Source organism: Stomoxys calcitrans, chromosome 1, assembly GCF_963082655.1.
Source record: "Stomoxys calcitrans chromosome 1, idStoCalc2.1, whole genome shotgun sequence".
NCBI lineage: Eukaryota > Metazoa > Arthropoda > Insecta > Diptera > Muscidae > Stomoxys > Stomoxys calcitrans.
Genome location: NC_081552.1, coordinates 133,499,622 through 133,518,217, shown reverse-complemented (window position 1 = coordinate 133,518,217; position 18,596 = coordinate 133,499,622). Strand labels below are relative to the sequence as shown.

Genomic DNA, 18,596 nt, shown 5'->3' with positions numbered 1-18,596 from the left:
TATTGTGTGTCCCATGGCATAAATATAAGGGAGAAAGTGGCACAAGGCACGCCATAGGGGGGCATTTTATCGCTACACCTATGAGTGACCACCAAAAATGACCTATTACGGATGTTGACTGAAGTGAGACGATGTTATAATACTTCTAAGGGGTAACGATCCGAACATCTATGCAGAAGGGCCGAAATGGTCTTGCATATGGCATATGACTGGGCTAGACCCAGGGGTCTCAATGATAACCCAGAGAAGACTGAAATATGCCTGTTCACGTGGATGACAAAGGAGGGCCAATTTGACGCACCATATTTCCTCAACAAAACGACTTCTATATCTGACAATGTGAATTACGCCTCAGTAGTTTGGTGGACTGCTATGGAAAAAAAGTGCAACATAAGGACCATACAACAGGTTCAGAGAATATGTTGTCTTGGCATAGGCGGATCGATGAGGACCACGATCACTTGGCACTGAAGACTATTCTAGATATCCCACCCATTGACATATAGATTAAGTGTGAGGAAGCCACTGCGGATATGAGACTTAATGCGATGGGAGAATTGATTGAGGATGGGGGCAGCTCATACCATCGCGTCGACGATAGGAAACCTGGAAGGAACGGAAGAGGTTTCCGATCGGATACTTGAGACGACACTTGAGGTCGAGTGTGAGGCACTGCTGCCATCGGCATGGTCCTGGACTGACGGAACCCTAGTATTGCCATCTGGAAGATCATGTTACACGGATGGATCAAAGCTAGAGGACAGAGTCGCCTGTGGGTTTACATTGAGAACCCAGGGACTGAAATCTGTTTACGACTGCCTGACCGTAGGAGGTCCGAGCTCACTTATGCGAAATCGGTGCGGCAAGTGATAGCATGTGGGGAAGATGGTGAGACGTTGGGGAATTTCCTATGTCATTGCCCGGCTTTCGCGGCTAATACAAATGTACAAATAAAGTTTACAAGACCATTTTTTTGGGTAAATTTGAAGTATATGACCAGAAAAACAGCTTAAGTATGGCTTTCGAACACACATTGTTCATATTTTTTAATTAATATCGGAAATATGAACTTGTTGTTATAAAATCACTCAGCGGCGGAATTTTAAAGTAGAAACTTTTCCTGAAGGGCCTTATTTCCTATGTCATTGCCCGGCTTTCGCGGCTAATAGATACCAGCACTTGGTTGGGACACGATACCAGACATGACATAACTTAGTGGCATGGAAAACTATTAGGGATTCTGTAAGTAGCACGTATTTCCCAACTTAACATTTTCTTTTTCGAGGTTACTTTTTAGATTTTAGAGCGCACAACAAGCCGCTTGATGGATTAGGTGTATGTCCATAGTGGCATGGGCGGATTAATATCCGCTCTCTCTTTTCAACCTAACCTAACTATATAAAGGACCAGCCCCTGCGAAAATTTCAAAAAACAAAAATTTTGTTAATCGAATTTTTTAAACACTATTAAAAATATCCCGCACATCATACTTTTATAGGGGTTTTCAAGCACTTACTTTGAAGACCCACCAATGAGGTCTTCAAAGTTAAAACCTCAACTGTAACTATCTAAAATTTCGTGATAATATCTTTATCCACACAAAAGTAGCAGACTTTTTTCCACTAATTTTTTTCTATCCCATTGTGCATTGTCTGCTTTCTGAATATGCCTGACGTAATAGGTGTGGATGGTAGGGTTTTCCATAGTCTGTAGTTCTCGGAGGTATTCTCCATGGAGCTCCATAATTCAACCCAAGATTTGTTCTGAGCTTTGTTCAGGTCATCCTTGTACCGTCTTAACTCGGCTTTAAAGAGTCCCAGTGCAGTCCGGGGTCTTCTGCGGTCTATTTGCCTTATTACAAATCGACATAACGCAATATACAATATATTCGATTACAAGCTTGCCCCTATCATAAATATCGGTACTTCCCCATACCTAGTGATGAGCATTAGCATCACTACCCACAATGAGGTTCATTGTCCATGTAGAAGAGCCTTAAACCAGAAACTCTAGGTTTAAATGTGTGTGACATATGGGGGAAGCCAGCCGGCATGCGATTCACCAATCTCGAGGCTTGGCTAAAGAAGATAATTATGTATGGCTGCATTCGCAAAACTTAATAGGTTTATTTGACAGTTTTTCAAAGAAAATCTGTCAAAAAAAAACCCATTTCAAAGGTACTTTAAGTTTTGTGAATACCGGTGTTAGACTACTCCTTGCAAGAATACAGGCCCTATTTCTCGCATTTCCAGTATTAAATCCAGTATTTTTTGATGTACGAGTCACTCCTCCATCCACTCATGGCTCCTGAATAGGTCTAATGTCTAATCTACAATCTGCCACCACGAGAACCTTCAGAGCCGCCACAGTAGTTTTACAGTGGTGGAGATTAATCTTTGGTAAAGGGACCATAGTCAAGGTCCCCATTCACCTCCATTACTGTGTTACCTTTATCTTCTGTTCATCTTCGCAAGACTCTTTTATCTTCCCATGATGGGCTTTATCACGCACCCTGTCGCATTTAAAAAAGCAGCGACATCACTCTTTCTCGAATCGCTGGATTCTTGCGATGCGGCCGAGTCCTCCTCTGATGCTTCCCTAGCTGCTGCTGCCGACGACTTCTGAGTTCCCTCTTTTACCGCTAGCGTACACCTTGATCCAACCGAACGCATCAAAATCAGCATGCACTAAACATATGTACATTATATAAGCTTTTTGCGTCTAAGATTAAGATTAAGTTAGATTTACTACACATACCTATTGAAATTTAAGTTTCTCTACATTAAACAATAAATTTTGTAACCTTTTTCAGCAACATTTATGATTTGGTTCCGTATTATAAGTTACACGTTCGAGCTTCAGATGGATTGTTCTCTACTATAGCACAAGTGGATATTACTACGGAAAACATACATGATTCCGGATTTCGGTTTCAGAAAGAGAAATATGAATTTTCAGCAGTGGAAAACTCCACAAAAATTACCATTGTTGGCTTAGTAAATGTGATAGGCAATTATCTTGTCGAAAATATTGAGTATAATATTCTGAATCCTACAAATATGTTTCAAATTGGGAAATCTTCCGGCGTACTTAAGACCGCTGGCATAGTTTTTGATCGAGAATCTTTGGACAAATACAATTTAATTATTGAAGCTTTATCTGTTTTATATGAACATGACAAGCGATATATCCGCAGAGCGATTACTCATGTTAATGTATTTATCCTGGATATCAACGACAATTGCCCCATATTTGTAAATTTACCGTATTATTCGACAGTATCCCCCGAAGACAAAAAAGGGACCGTTGTGTTAAAGGTGAAAGCCATAGATTTAGATGATTTGGAAAATGGTGAGGTTCGCTACGAGATGAAAAAAGGAAACGGAGAACTCTTCAAGGTGGATAGAAAAACGGGCGATGTTACACTAAGACAGCATATTGAGAACATTAATAGCAAATATGAATTATTAATTGCTGCATATGATAATGCTACTACTCCATGCTATTCCGAAGTGACTGTTTCTATTAAGGTAAGTAGAATTATTGTTATTTGATTGAATCTTTGATAATTTATGAAGGAAAATTTGGAGAAAATGTGCTCGAAATTTGAGTTTTTATTAGCACTTTAGTACATGCAGTAAATGTACAAATAAAGTTTACAAGACCATTTTTTTGGGTAAATTTGAAGTATATGACCAGAAAAACAGCTTAAGTATGGCTTTCGAACACACATTGTTCATATTTTTTAATTAATATCGGAAATATGAACTTGTTGTTATAAAATCACTCAGCGGCGGAATTTTAAAGTAGAAACTTTTCCTGAAGGGCCTTATTTTGAGGGGGCAATGCCACACGAAAAAAACGTTTGGAATAGTTTTGCTTCAAACAATCAGTTTTATTGCAAAAATACTATTTTTATGATAACTGTATGACATTTCTCTCTATGATTGAACGTTAGTTGCGAACTAGCCACTTTTTAACGTGAAAGTCACTTCATTTATGGTAATACATACTTAAGGAATTTCGTCTGTGGTAAAGGACTGCACTTTTACGCGCAAATTCAAAAATTCTTCTAGGTCAAAAATTTTTTGTTGACCACAAAAGATGCTTTCTTGTACTCAAAAATGACTCGTTTACTTTATTCGATCGTAGTGTACACTCAAAAGATTGTTTTTTTTTTTTGATTTGTTTTCTTGAGTAATGGTAATTGTTTCATAATATTTTGCGCGAAAACAAACCAGAACTTATTTTTGAACAAGGAATACAAAAGAGCATAAAGAAAAAACAATAATGGATTTGTTCGAAAATGTTTTATTGTGTATCGTAAAATCCAAATCAACACATGCTGCAACATTAATTTGGGTTATTTATCTTTTTTAATAGGCACAATCTATTTTAAAATAAACAACGAATCTTATATACTCTCTACCACACAGTGTTGCCAATTCGAAAAATCTTGGAAATATTTCTAGAACTTTTGAACGGAAAGAGATACAGTCATCTGCATAAGGATTTTGACAAACTAATTTTCGAAGAGTTCAGCTTGCAAAAATTTTTTTAAAATAAATCTTAAATTTCCTGATATGACTAAAATTTGTCATAAATGGTCCAATATAAAACTTTATGTTATTTTATTCAAACTTCATTTTCTAATAATAATAAACCAAGTATCAAAATGTTGGGTGGCATAGGATAGGTTAGGGTGAAAAGAGGGTGCAGATATTAATCCGCCCCATGCCACTATGGATATGCACCTAAGCCAGTAACCGGCTTGTTGTGCGCTCTAAAAACTATAAAGTAACCTTTATAAAAGAAAATTTTAAGTTAGGAATTCCGCGCTACTTACAAAATCCTTAATTGTTTTCCATACCACTCCCCTAAGTTGGTTCATGTCTGGTATTGTGTCTCCACCCAAGCACCGGTATCTGTAAGACGCGATAGCCGGGCAATGACAAAGGAAATGCTCCAACGTTTCATCATCTTCCCTGCATGCCCAACACATGCTATCACTTGCCGCACCGATTTTACATAAGTGAGCTCGTAGTCCTATGTGCCCCATTATGATGCCAATAGCTATACTGACCTCCTTCTTGCTTCCTTTAAGTAATAACCTCGTCTTCTCACAAATTGGATCCCCCCACAGAATTTTGCCGTCCTACCGACCGTTTCGCTTTTCCATGCGCATTTGTCGCCCACTCCCTTAACTCGGACTGCGTCGACCCGAAAGGCTTCGGGTTAACCAAGTTTTTTTGACGGTAGTCCTCTGGCCTTCACCGTCAAATCGTCTGCCTTTCCATTTCCCCTTACTCCGTTATGTCCAGGCACCCAAACGATGCGGATTTTGCCATCCTCAGAGAAGGCCTTAATCTCCTTCTTACACTGCAAGATTGTTCGCGACCTTACCGTCCTGGTTGCTATTGCCCTTATGCCAATTTTACTGTCGTTAAAGATGTTCACACTCGACTTCCTCGCGTTAGCACCACACCACTTCACGCATTCCGTGATCGCCCGGATCTCCGCCTGCAGGACCGTATTATGGTCAAGCAGTCTAAAACAGATCTCAGTCCCTGGGTTCTCAATGTATACCCCCAGGCCCACTCTGTCCTCTAGCTTTGATCCATCCATGTAACATGATCCTCCAGATGGCAATACTAGGGTTTCGTCAATCCAAGACTGTGCCGATGGCAGCAGTGTGTCGCACTCGACTTCAAGGTTCATCTCAGGTTTCCGATCGGAAACCTCTCGCCTTCCTTCCAGGTTTCCTATCGTTGCCTCGATTATACTGCGATTGTATGAGCTGCTCCCATCCTCAATCCATTCTTTCATCGCCTTAAGTCTCATAGCCGCAGTGGCTGTCCACTCCTGTAGAGCCAGTGGACTATCCTAAGATTCAGGCCTCATTTTGAGCCTACGGCCCGCCTACATAGTGCCCAACATCTGTGAGTCTTCTCAGTACGCTCCTGAATGTGACACGTCCAATTCAGTTTCCTGTCCTGTCCTGCCCTCTGTGGCGTGTCCTGTGCAACTTTCTCCCTTTTATTTATACCATGGGACACACAATTTATCCACCTGTTCCTTAGCATATGGTTTATCCAGTCTCTAAGGACCGGGTCCATCCAGTACTGGTCTAAGGATTGGATCATATTGTTAAAAGCCCCCTCGATGTCAATGCATTCCGCCAGTGTGTACGTTTTGGCATCGAAGGATTCTTCTATCTTATGCACAACCTTGTGCAGGGCAGTCTCCACCGACCTTCTCTTGATATAGGCATGATGCTTGTATTTGAGCAGTTCGCTGGGTGTCATACTCTTTATCATGGTGTCCACAATACGTTCCATGGTTTCCTTTCCGTTCCTTTGGTGTCGCATAACTTGCCTTGCCGGGCTTGGGTATAAATACCACCCTTGCCTCCTACCAGGCTTTCGGAGTATATGAAAGTCCTATGCACGTTGTGAAATTTTTGGCCAGATGAGGCGCCAAGTAGTCTGCCTCTTTCTATAGTAACGCCGGAAATATTCCATCAGGTCCGGGTGACATAAATGGTTTGAGGCTCCTCAAGGATTCCTTCACCCTAAATTCCGTAATATAAACCTTCGATCAACGTTTTTCCAAGATTCAGGTGTCTCCGTGAGCACCTTCGTATCCAGTGAAAATGGGTGTAATACACATCCCAATAAACTTCTGGTTTTTTACGACCTGCTCTGTTCAGAATTCTGCCGACCTCTTTCCCCATATTGCGACCCCAACAGTGCAGTCCTAATCCTGTTGACATTTTCGTCAATGTCTTCTATGCTTGGCCAATCTAAATTATCTCGCCCAATTCTTCTTTTGAGTAGTCCTCCAATTTTTGTCCTGTTGGTTTTCAACTTATTCCGGAACCTAATGTAGCGATGATCAGAGAAAGAATGTTCCATGAAGACTCTCCAATACTAAACCTCATCGATTAGATTTTCCGAACATATCGTCACATCGAATACCTCCTCCCTAATCCTATTAACAATGGTAGCGGTGTTACCAATATTAAGTGTTATTAGATCGTTGGTATTCAAGAACTCTACCAGAGCTTGGCCCCGCTTATTAGTGTTGGCACTACCCCACGAAATGTGATGAGAGTTCCCATCGCACCCTATTAGTACCTCGTTTCCTGTCTGTTTTGCTTTCCTCACCAGCCGTTGCAACTCCGACGTTGGTGGCGGTGTCGGAGAGTCGAAAGGCAGATAAAGTGATGCCAGATATGCTCCTTCGTCTCCCTGTCTCACCACTGCATCCGACGTGGACAACTCTGGGGAAAATATATAATTCAAATTTTCATAACAAATAACGCAGGTCCTCGGCCGAGTACCAGAGTAAGCATAGTATAATTGTTAGTTGATATGGTTAGTCCAGAAATTTTGTTCCGGGTCATCCATGGCTCCCGAATAAAGGCAAAATGAATCTTGCCCTTGCTGCTTTTCTCCATCAGAGGTTAATCTGGATTACCTCCATCATTGGTCCTCCATTAGATGGGCATCTTGGGAGTAGGTGATGATCTTATCGTCTGCTCCCTGTTCTTTAGACTGCATTGACTTTCCTGTCACTGCACTGCCTGATGTCATCGTATTAGGTTCTTTGCCTATCCTAGTCTTCCGAATCTTAATAAAGTCGGTAATGGTTCCATCGTCGGGTCCCTGTTCGTTAGGCTGTATTGAGTTTTTATTTCCTGTACTGCCTGATGTTTTAATAGTAGGATCCTTATAATCTTTGCCTATCTTAGTCTTCCAAATCTTAAGTTAATGGACTTCTTGGGATGGTACCATCATCGGCTCCCTGTTCGTTAGACTGCATTGAGTCTCCTGTCGCTGCGCCTCCTAATGTTTCAATATTAGGATCTTTACCTATTCCAGTATTCCGAATCTTGAAGTCGGTGATGGGTCCTTGTTTGTTAGGCTGTGTTAGGTCTCTCGCCACTGCACTACCTGATATTTTAGTATTACGATATTTGCTTCTCCTATCCTTTCCAATATTGAGATATGCCGTGATTGTCTTGTTATCAGTCGCCTCTTCGTTGGGCGGTATTGAGTTACCTGCCACTACACGGCCTGATGTCTCAAAATGAGAATTTCTGTCTACCCTAGTCTTCCCAATCTTGAAAAAGACAGCTTTGCTTTCGTAGTGCTCCATGCCTTTAATCTTGGCCAAACCTATCGCGTAGACTTGATCAATGCCAACCACAAGGAGAGTTCCTTCCTCCTTCTCCTCCCTGTGGGAGACCTGCCACTTCTCTGCGACCAAACTATTGTTTTGTTTGCCCAAGAATCCCAACATGCGTTCCGTTGCAAATTTTCTGCCCCATTCGTTGATGAAGACCGTCGCCTTTGTGAGCTGGTGGGATGTCCATTTTCCACCAGGTCGAGCCCTCCCAGGGAATGTGGATACCTCTGGCAAGCAGTTTGACGGTAACAATACAATCCGCCGACTCGAAGTGTAGCGTAAAGATGTCCCCTCTATACTCGCAGCTCATCATTTGTATGGGTGGACCCTCTACAGTGTTCCACACATGTTCGAAAATCTGATCGTTAACCAGATCTTCCACTTGGGACCGATGATCTGGTGGAATCCTACCGGATGCACTGCCGATATTGATGACTGCATATGTCAGCTCATCTCTGTTGTGCTTCCACTCTGGCGTAAGAAGGCGGCTCCTTACCATTTTCAGCGACCATCTTCCCCTTCCGTGATGGCTGTGGCTTCCGTTTGAAAATCACAGTCCTCCATGAAAACTCGGGCCATGCGCACTTCTTTCGTTCCTGTTCCGCCTTTATCTACCTTCCCAGAACACTGGAGTCTCCATTGCGGGATGGCTGGCTTGGTTTTCCCGGAGTACTTGAAAGCATCGTGCTCTTTTTCTTCTTCATCATGTTAGCAGTGTTATGCTCTTCGGGAGATCAGATTATTTTTCCAGCTTCCGTAGGAGTGCTTGGAATGTCAGTTCTATCCCAAGCACTTCTACGGAAGCTGGGAAAAAGAATCAGATCAGCATAAGTATTTTGACATTTAATTTTATTGCAAGAATTAATAAAATATAATTAATTTTGTGATCAAACTAACTTAAATTGCTTGCCAAACAGTCATTTATGGGTCGATCGGCTTGATTTTTTTTTAAGATAGAGCTCTCACAGCCCCACAAAAAGCAGTTTATTATACCCTTTACCATAATTTTGTCATTCCGTTTGTAACACATCGTTATATTCATCTGAGACGCCGCAAAGTGTACATATTCTTGATCGTGTTCTCATTCTAAGCCGCTTTAGCCATGTCCGTCCGTCTGTCAGAAGCAATCTAACTTGCGAATCAATAAAGCTAGGCGCTTGAAATAAAGACAAATTCTTGCTATTAGTGTAGGTCGGTTAGGATTGTAAATGGGCCATATCGGGCATTGTTTTGATATACTTACTTACTTTTATTGGCTATGACAGAACATTTGTTGCACTAGCCGAACGTAGAATAGCGTACCAAGCGCCTCGATCTTCTGCGCTCATTCCAAAATATCTGACACCAAGTTTCGAGGTGCCTCCCACCACTTTATCTTTCCATCGGGCTTTTGGTCTTCCCGGTTTGCGTGTAGCACCGTGTTTGCCTAGGAAAAACTTCTTTGCTGAGGCTTCTTCATCAATTGTGACAACATGACCTAGCCAACACAGCAGTTGTATTGTGTAACTATTCTATCGCCGTCATACAGCTCGTGGTTCATACGTCGCCTATATTCTCCATTAACGCAAACTGGTCCATATATTTTACGAAGAATCTTACTCTCAAATACTCCAAGCACTGCCTCATCTGCTTTCACAAGTACCAATGTTTCAGAACCATATAACAGCACGGGTAGTATCAGAGAGGTGGCCTTGCTTCTAAACTGCTTTTTTGGTTCAAAGGAGCATCTGTTTGCCAGTATTATTTTTCGCTTTATCTTAAATCTGGTGTCATTCGTTTCGGTTACGGCGGTGCCGAGGTAGATAAAGTTACTAACTATCTCAAAGTTGTGGTCTGGGAGTTGAAACCATCCACTTTGTTTTATCTCTATTTACAGCCAGACCCATTTTCACTGACCCTCTTTCGATACTTTCAAAAGCTGCAGTTACTACTTCCGGTGCTCGACCTATGATGTCGATGACGTCGGCACAGGCGAGTAGCTTGCGTTCTCTTGTGATTGGTGTGCCATATCTATTCACATCTGCATCTCGTATAATCTTCCAACAGGATATTAAAGAGATCGTACGATTGGCTGTCTCCTTGTATGAAACCTCGTTTCGTATTGAATGGTTCGGAGAGATTCTTTCCTATTCTTACTGAGGAACGCGTATCAGCAAGTGTCATCCTGCAGAGCCTTATTAATTTTGCAGGGATACCAAACTCAGACATGGCTTGAAATACCTTTGAACGTAAAGGTGTACCGAAAGCAGCTTTGTAGTCAACGAGGAGATGGTGGGTGTTGATTTGTTCTTCTCGGGTCTTTTCCAGGTTCAGGGTGGATTTACCAAGTCTAAAGCCGCATTGATAGGGCCCAATTATCCATTGACTTCAAGTTTTAATCTTTCTCACAGTACGCTCGAGAGTATCTTGTATGCGATGGGGAGGAGACTAATTCCTCTGTAGTTGGCACATTCCGTCTTGTCTCCTTTCTTGTGTACGGGACATAGTATTCTGAGGTTCCAATCATCGGGTATGCGTTCTTCTAGCCAGATTGCGCAGATAAGCTGATGCATACGCCTTTTTAGCGTGTCGCCTCCGGTCTTAAATAGTTTAGCGGGTAACCCGTCGGCTCCTGCTGCCTTGTTGGTCTTAAGTCGTGTCACTGCTACTTGGACCTCATTCTGACTAGGAGGTAAACATTCTATACCATCATCAGGGATTGGTTCTGCGGTATCCTCTTCGCCACCAACATCGGACACCAGCAGTTTGGTAAAATGTTCTTTCCATATTCTCAGCATGCTATCTGTGACAGTTGCCAGATTTCCTTCTTTGTCTCTGCAAGAAGATGTGCCTGCATCAAAGCAGGGTTGCTTTATATGACGCATTCTTGACTTCAGTAGTCACGACACTCTTGGTCGTACCATGGGCTTCTTGGAGGAGGCTTCCGGTACCCAAGTATGGATTTCGCGGCATTTTCCATGGAGTGGGCAATAGTTTGCCACTGCGCCATTATATAATTGGAACAAGGAGTGCTTTCATCAAGCAGTTGGGTTAGTCGAGTGGAGTATGCCGCTGCCATTTGTTGTGTTTGCAGCTTTTCAATGTCCAGCTTCCGTGTAGTGTCAGATCGTACTTTCCTCGCCATGTTCAAACGGGTGCGAACCTTTGCTGCAAAAAGGTAATGGTCCGAATCTATATCCGCTCCACGGATCGATCGTATATCTAACACGCTCGATGAATGCCTCCCATCTATCACAACGTGATCAATTTGGTTTCTCGTGTTTTGATCGGGTGACAGCCATTTGACTTTGTGAAAATTTTTATGTTGAAATCTGGTGCTGCTAACTACAATGTTTTTTCCGCGGCGAAATCTTTTGGCCTCAATCCATTACTGGACTGTTGAACCAAAAATGTCTTCCGTCTCTATCTTCGCAATAAAATCTCCCAGATCGATTTTAATAGCATTGGCGGCGGAGCGGTCATATTCGCTTTCTAGGCGTTAGTAGAAAATAACCTTGGTCTGCTCGTCCTTGTCTTCTGTCGGGGCATGGGCACAAATAAGGCTGAGGTTGAAGAATTTGGCTTTTATGCGGATTTTGGCTTGCCTTTTATCCACCGGAGTAAAGCTGGAGACAAGGTGTTTCAGTCTCCGACTAACCACAAATCCATAGCGAAACTCATGCCTCGTGTTATGGCAGCTATAGTATAATTCGTCACCGTTTGGTATTGTAGTGACGCCATTCCCAGTCCATCGCACTTCCTGTAAGGCGGTAATATCTGCCACTTACTTCTCTAATACATCCGCCAGCGCGTATACTGCTCCTTCTCCATAAGGGGTGTGGACATTCCAGGTGCTGATCCGCAAATCATAGTCATTTTTTCGTTTGCGTGGGTCGTCAACGTTGGGGGTCCGTTTTTACTATTCCTTTGTTTCTCATAGTAGTTCTCATAATTTTCCGGGCGGGTTACTGGCCCAGCGGCCCCAACCGCATGGGTTTTGTGGGATTGCACATGTATCTCTCGTTGTGGCTAGCCGCCCCTAACCTCGGAACAGACGCTGATGTTGGCCATTGGTTATTTGAAGGCGTTAAAACTCGCCTTGTCATCTCGAGTATCATTGGCACTTAGTATTTAATTAAGCGCCAGTGCCACCTGACTCCTCGCTTAGACTCTCCTCTCGAAATGTTTTCATATAACTGCCATATAAACCGATCTCTGATATTGATTTTACTTAAATTTTACGTAGCTAAATCCAGAATATCAAAAAATACGTGAGTAGGCTTAGAATGGTCTTCAAAGATCCAACAGCTGCGGTGGTGGTATGAGGTCGTAGCATGTTCTCTGCTACTGAAACCACGACTGGTGGATCGGCTGCTCCAGGCTCCTCTAGCTGAAAGAAGACTGGTCGGCAGTTGCTTTTGACGAGGACACCTGGTTCAAGTCTTAAGGAGAAGGCCGATTCCATTCTTTCTTCGCATGCTTATAATTTGTCTAGGCTATCGGCATTTCCCGGCAAACCAACACGTTCTTTAAGAGGTTGGAATCAAAGAAGACGCATCGCTCTCAGGTTTATTGAGAGGCTTGGTGCGAATGATCCTAAGGCTATCACTAATAGGGAGAGAGACTCCCTAAATTGGTCTTGGAAATTCGCTGCACAGTCTTCCCCAAAGATTACACGTCTAGATTCGGAAACTGCACCGCAGTCAGCCTAAAAGAACTAAGGCGAACAATAGTAGTTGGTCCCAGAACCACCGATTAGACGGGTCCAAGAACCTTTGGTAATGTTGCTAGAGACAGTTTGGTGATGGCATTTGTCGACAAGGGAGAAGAACAGGGCTGCATACCTGTTGTAATTGGAGTGGGTAGTTAATGTACTGTCATCAGTATACTTCGATGTCCTTGCGGAATTTTCTGGGCCGCCTCCAGTGTGTGACGATGCTGGCTGGTATTGGGGCCGATACAGACTAACTGCTTTCGGGGATAAACGCTCAATTGAAATGGATCGTTGTGCCCTAAAAAAGATTGGTGAGGTCCCGCCAGGTGCAGCATTAGATTTCGTCGAGAAGGAAGATATTGAGATTCTGAATCGATACTTGGAAGACTTAGGGAATGAAATCCCAATCTCTCAACCACCGACTAGATTGGTAGATTGGATGTGGCTGATGGTGACCGGAAACATGCAGAATTCGTACTAAACTCCGACTGTCTCTCAGACCTCAACAAGTTGAAACTAAAGGTCTATAGAAGCGGTGGGGTGGGGGAATCAGGAGAGGTCTCAGCACTTATTGCTGAACACTTGCCTGAGGAACTATCGACCACATCGGATTGGGATGAATTTGGGCACAAATTCTGCACGTATATCCCTTCTAGACTAGAAAAGAAAGTGGGAACTGCGGAAGATGTAGACGTAGTGGTCAAGCGGATCACGAAGGCCCTGAATGACTCGCTTGTGTCAGCATGTCCCAGTGCCAAGACAACGGGCAAACAGCGACCGCCAAGGAAGGACTGCAGAAACCTCTTCAACAGAGCAAAAGCCCCAAGAGCACTACACGATTGGGACGTCCATAAGGCTGAGTTAAAAAATTTTAAGAGCAACCTGGGAAGGGCTCGGAAAAAACCCTGGTTAAAATTCCGCAGCTCCGTGGCCTCTAGGCTAAGGAAGATTCTTTCCCCGAGACCTATTACGATGGGGTAAATTCAGAAGTCGGTGAATGTATGGACATTGTCTAGTGAGGATACATATTTCCCGGGAAATTCTCCAACGGACAAAGTGGCGCCATAAGAGGTTGTCAGAGGTTATTGGGGAAATTGTGTCTAAGACGAAAATACTTTGGGCGATAAGAAGTTTCGACTCCTTTAAATCGCCAGGCCCTAATGATGTATCACCGGCTAAATTGCAAGCTGTGTCTTATAGACTGGTCCCTGGGTAAGGGAGATATACTCTAATTGTATCAAAATTTCATATATACCTTGGAATGGAGGGACACGAAGGTCATTTTCATTCCGAAAGCAGGAAGACACTACCACACGAAGGCGAAAGATTTTCGTCCTATTAGTCTGTCATCCTTAATGCTGAAAACTCTTGAGAGGTTAATAGGAACATATCTTAGGCAAAAATCCCTAGAGATCGGCTGTCGCGGCAGCAGCATGGATATAGTGTAGGCAAATCCACTGAAACAGCCTTTCACAACCTAGGCGGCTACATAGAGGGTTCTCTCGCTGTCAAGGAATATCCAATGGTAGCATTTCTTAACATTGAAGGTGCTTTCAATAATGTAAAACCGACGTCAAACATGAAGGAGTTGGAGTTTCTAGGCATCAACTCTTCCGTAAGAAAGTTTATTATACGCACTAAAAGATGCATTACGGCAGGCTTGGAGTCTGTGAATCTAAAAATATGGGGCAGCAGAGGATTCCTAGCGACATATAAGCTAAGTTTTCAGGACCAGGCCCGAAGGACAACGAATGATGAAAGAGGTTGCTGTGAGCATTCCAAAACTATGTGGCCTAATCTATACCTGAAGAGGTTTACCGCTTTGCTGTCATTGGCTAGAACAGACGCCTCAGTCACTGTGTTCGTCATGAAAAGTCACTGTCTAATCGGAAAACATGCTGACAGACTGAAGGTTGCCAGTAACGACTTGACTTGAGACTATATTTTCAAGTCACGCAATATTTAATATCGAGGTATATTTTTGTGCCAAATTTCAGAGCTCCAGCTCAATCCGTAATGACAGTACTAGTTTGTACGAAAATAATGTTCTAGTCTCCCGATAAATGCTGCCAAAATGTAACTACCACAATTGTGAAAGCGGTAGCTCAATCGGCAAAGAATTATATGTGTACTTTTTAGTACGGAATTTAAACAAATCGTATTTATATTATCCATCAGTAACTGTATCCAAATTTTGAGAGCTTTAGCTCAATACGTAGAAAAGAAAGTACTATTTATACAATACGTTTTTGTTTCTATATGTACGATTTGTTTCAAGGTGTACCTGTATCCACAATTTCAGAGCTCTAGCTCATTCCATAAAAAGTACCATTTTGTGTGCTCTAGTACCTAAATGAAGAAAATATGATTTTGTACGTTTTAAATATATATATAATATATACTTTAAAGGTCTCAATTATAGCTCAATAAGTACATTTCCTTCGACTTCTGGTGGATTGGTTGTTACGACATATCGTATTTTTGTCAAGACTGCGATTATTTTTGTTAAAATGGGTAATTCTAACTATCCCAATTGGTACCAAAATGTACGAATTTTGAATATTCAGACCCGGGCAGGAGCCTCATCGAAATTATTTTTTAAAGACAATTTTTCCTTAAGTCTAAATTTCAAAAAAAATGTTTATTAAGACTACATTTTAATGTTTTTTTTTTTTTTTTCTAAAGATCAGATTTAAGTGAACAATTTTCTAAAGGCAAACTTTTGCTCAGCCTACCTCGAAATTATGTTAAAAAGCCAAAATTTCAATAAATGAATTTTGCGACCCGAGTAAAAAAAGTTGAAATGTCAGATCCAATTATATGTGCCTTCACATATAATTGGATCTATTGGGTTGCCCAAAAAGTAATTGTCGGTAATATAGTAGTAATATAGTCGGCGTTGACAAATTTTTTTCAACGGCTTGTGACTCTGTATGCATTCTTTCTTCTGTCAGTTATCAGCGGTTAGTTTTAGCTTGCTTTAGAAAAAAAGTGCGCGAAATTTTGTTTCCATTTGTTTGTTTGGCGTCAATTTTAATATGGGTACCACATGTATTGAAAGAAATTCATTTAACAAACCGAATCAACGCTTGTGATATGCACCTTAAACGCAATGAATTCGATCCGTTTTTAAAACGAATCATAACTGGAGACGAAAAATGGATTGTTTACAACAACGTTAGTCGAAAACGATCATGGTCCAAGCATGGTGAACCAGCTCAAACCACTTCAAAAGCTGATATCCACCAAAAGAAGGTTATGCTGTCTGTTTGATGGGATTGGGAGGGTGTGGTATATTTTGAGCTGCTTCCAAGGAACCAAACGATTAATTCGGATGTTTACTGTCAACAATTGGACAAATTGAATACAGAATTGGTCAATCGTAAAGGTGTCATATTCCACCAGGACAACGCTAGACCGCACACATCTTTGGTCACTCGCCAAAAACTGAGTGAGCTTGGCTGGGAACTTTTGATGCATCCACCATATAGCCTTGACCTTGCACCATCAGACTACCATTTATTTCGATCTTTGCAGAACTCCTTAAATGGTAAAACTTTCGGCAATGATGAGGCTATAAAATCGCACTTGGTTCAGTTTTTTTGCAGATAAAGGCCAGAAGTTCTATGAGCGTGGAATACTAAATTTGCCAGGAAGATGGCAAAAGGTTATCGAACAAAATGCCAATTATATATTTGATTACAGTTCATTCTAAGTTTTATTAAAAATGCATTTATTTTCTTTTAAAAAATCCGCAATTACTTTTTAGGCAACCCATTTGTATCAAATTAGATCTAATTGGATACAATTTGATACTGTTAGATGCAATTGGATCTCGAATTTGTCCCAGATATAAATAGGTCCTATTGGATCTTTAAGCGAAGGAGAAATTGCTGTTGTTATTTTTTATTTATTTTACATCTAAGTGCTGTTGTTTTTAATTAAAACTCTTACTTTTTTTTACTATTTTTCCATATAAGTACTATCATTACTTTTTGCAGTCAGGTTTGCGCTACCAACTCAGCCAACCACTTGTTTATAATGTGCGCGGCTAAAGGTAAACAAATACAATTGGTCTATTTTTAAAAATTTTTTTTTTGGTTTACTCTTGAAAAGTATTTAGGAATTCGAGTTTCTTCTTTTTCTTTGTGTTTGGGTTGTACTTACACACAACATATCGTTCATGTGTGGAGTATTGAGCCCATAAAAGGAAAATTGTTTTGTCCGATTTCGATGAAATTTGAAACAGTGAGTGAAACGTCAGGCTCTGTGGCAACATCTGCTTTCATTTTGCATCTCATAATGAATTTTTAGCAAAAAGTGTCCGTGGGAAAAAAAACTTTGGACGAGAGACAATGAACAACATTAAATTGGCCGAATGTGCAAATGTAAATGAAAATACTTTAAATATTTTTTCAATATTTTACATTCTGTAAATAACCATATTACATTTAGAAACTAAAAATCCCATATATCATATGTTACAAATTGCAAAAAAAAACAAAAAAAAAAATACATAATATCTCACTTTTTTGAGAATTGGAAACTTTGTCAGTAAAACGCCAAATACTTAAGGATTACTAATGTGAATATATTATTTGCTATATAGATTAAAAACATATAAACATTTCTACGTACAAAATTAAAGAACACAATTTAGTTATTTGTAGCGCAATGTATACATATATATTGCCCAAGATATAATTATGTCCAAGGTCAGATAAAGTTATATAAAGCAAATCTCTTTGGATATAATTATATCTGGTCCCATATCCAATTAAATCTACAACCAGATATAATTTTATGTATCATCAGATATAATTATATTCAATTGGATATGGCTTATCCCAGATACATATATTTGTATCTGACCGTATCAAGTTCTTTTATTCCGGTCACTACATATTTTTGCTTAAACAGTTTTCATTTTTTTTTATGCTTTTATGTCCCAAACAGAACCAAAAACAAAAGTTAAAAATCACAAAATGGAATTTTTTCTATGTAAAGATAAAATTTGATAGACTGTTTTCTTAAGGCAAAATTTCAATGGAATACTGACTAAAGGCAAAATGTTGCTCAGCCCCCGGCATCCTCGAAATTATTTTTTCTAAAAGAAATGAAAATATTCTTCTAAATTTTTTTCTTAGACAATTTTCCATAAATATTTTTAAAGACAATATTTTGACCCATTACGCTTGACCCTCGATTCCCTTGTCCAACTTGGATGAAGTTTCATATATTCGTAATTTAGAGCATTTATATTGACGTCTTTTTTAAAATTTTTTTGACAAAAATTTTTTTGAAGAAAATTTTTGGAAACACACAACTACCATACAAAAATACTTAAACTTTTAATACAACAAAAACATAAACAAGTACACAATAAAACAGCGATACTCCAACAAACAAAAGACCAGCTTACCAATCTGATGCACGTAAATGACTTTTCACTTTACATTGAGAGCGAAGACATCATTCCAGACTCGTATACGAAGAGGAACAAATCAACACACATCAATAAACTGAGAAAGCTAAGACAACTATACTATGAGGTTGAGTGGTCACTCCCTTTAGGTTCCAAATATTCTCTTCCAACGACAAAAGAGACATTCCAGCTATTCAGAGTAATAGCTGAGGGAGAAGATTGTGCCCAAACATGGGAGAGTAGAGAGCTACAAGAAAACTCACGCATAAAATTGGTTACATTAGTAGA

The 18,596-nt window shown here is 40.7% G+C and overlaps 1 protein-coding gene across 1 annotated transcript in view; it reads left to right on the top strand.

The window, feature by feature from the left end:
- LOC106089744 (fat-like cadherin-related tumor suppressor homolog) overlaps positions 1–18,596 on the top strand; it is a 737,514-nt gene that overhangs the window by 299,267 nt on the left and 419,651 nt on the right. The window contains exon 13 of the mRNA XM_059363292.1: positions 2,813–3,530. Within this exon, the coding sequence (XP_059219275.1) occupies positions 2,813–3,530 (718 nt within the window). The remainder of the gene's footprint in view (positions 1–2,812; positions 3,531–18,596) is intronic.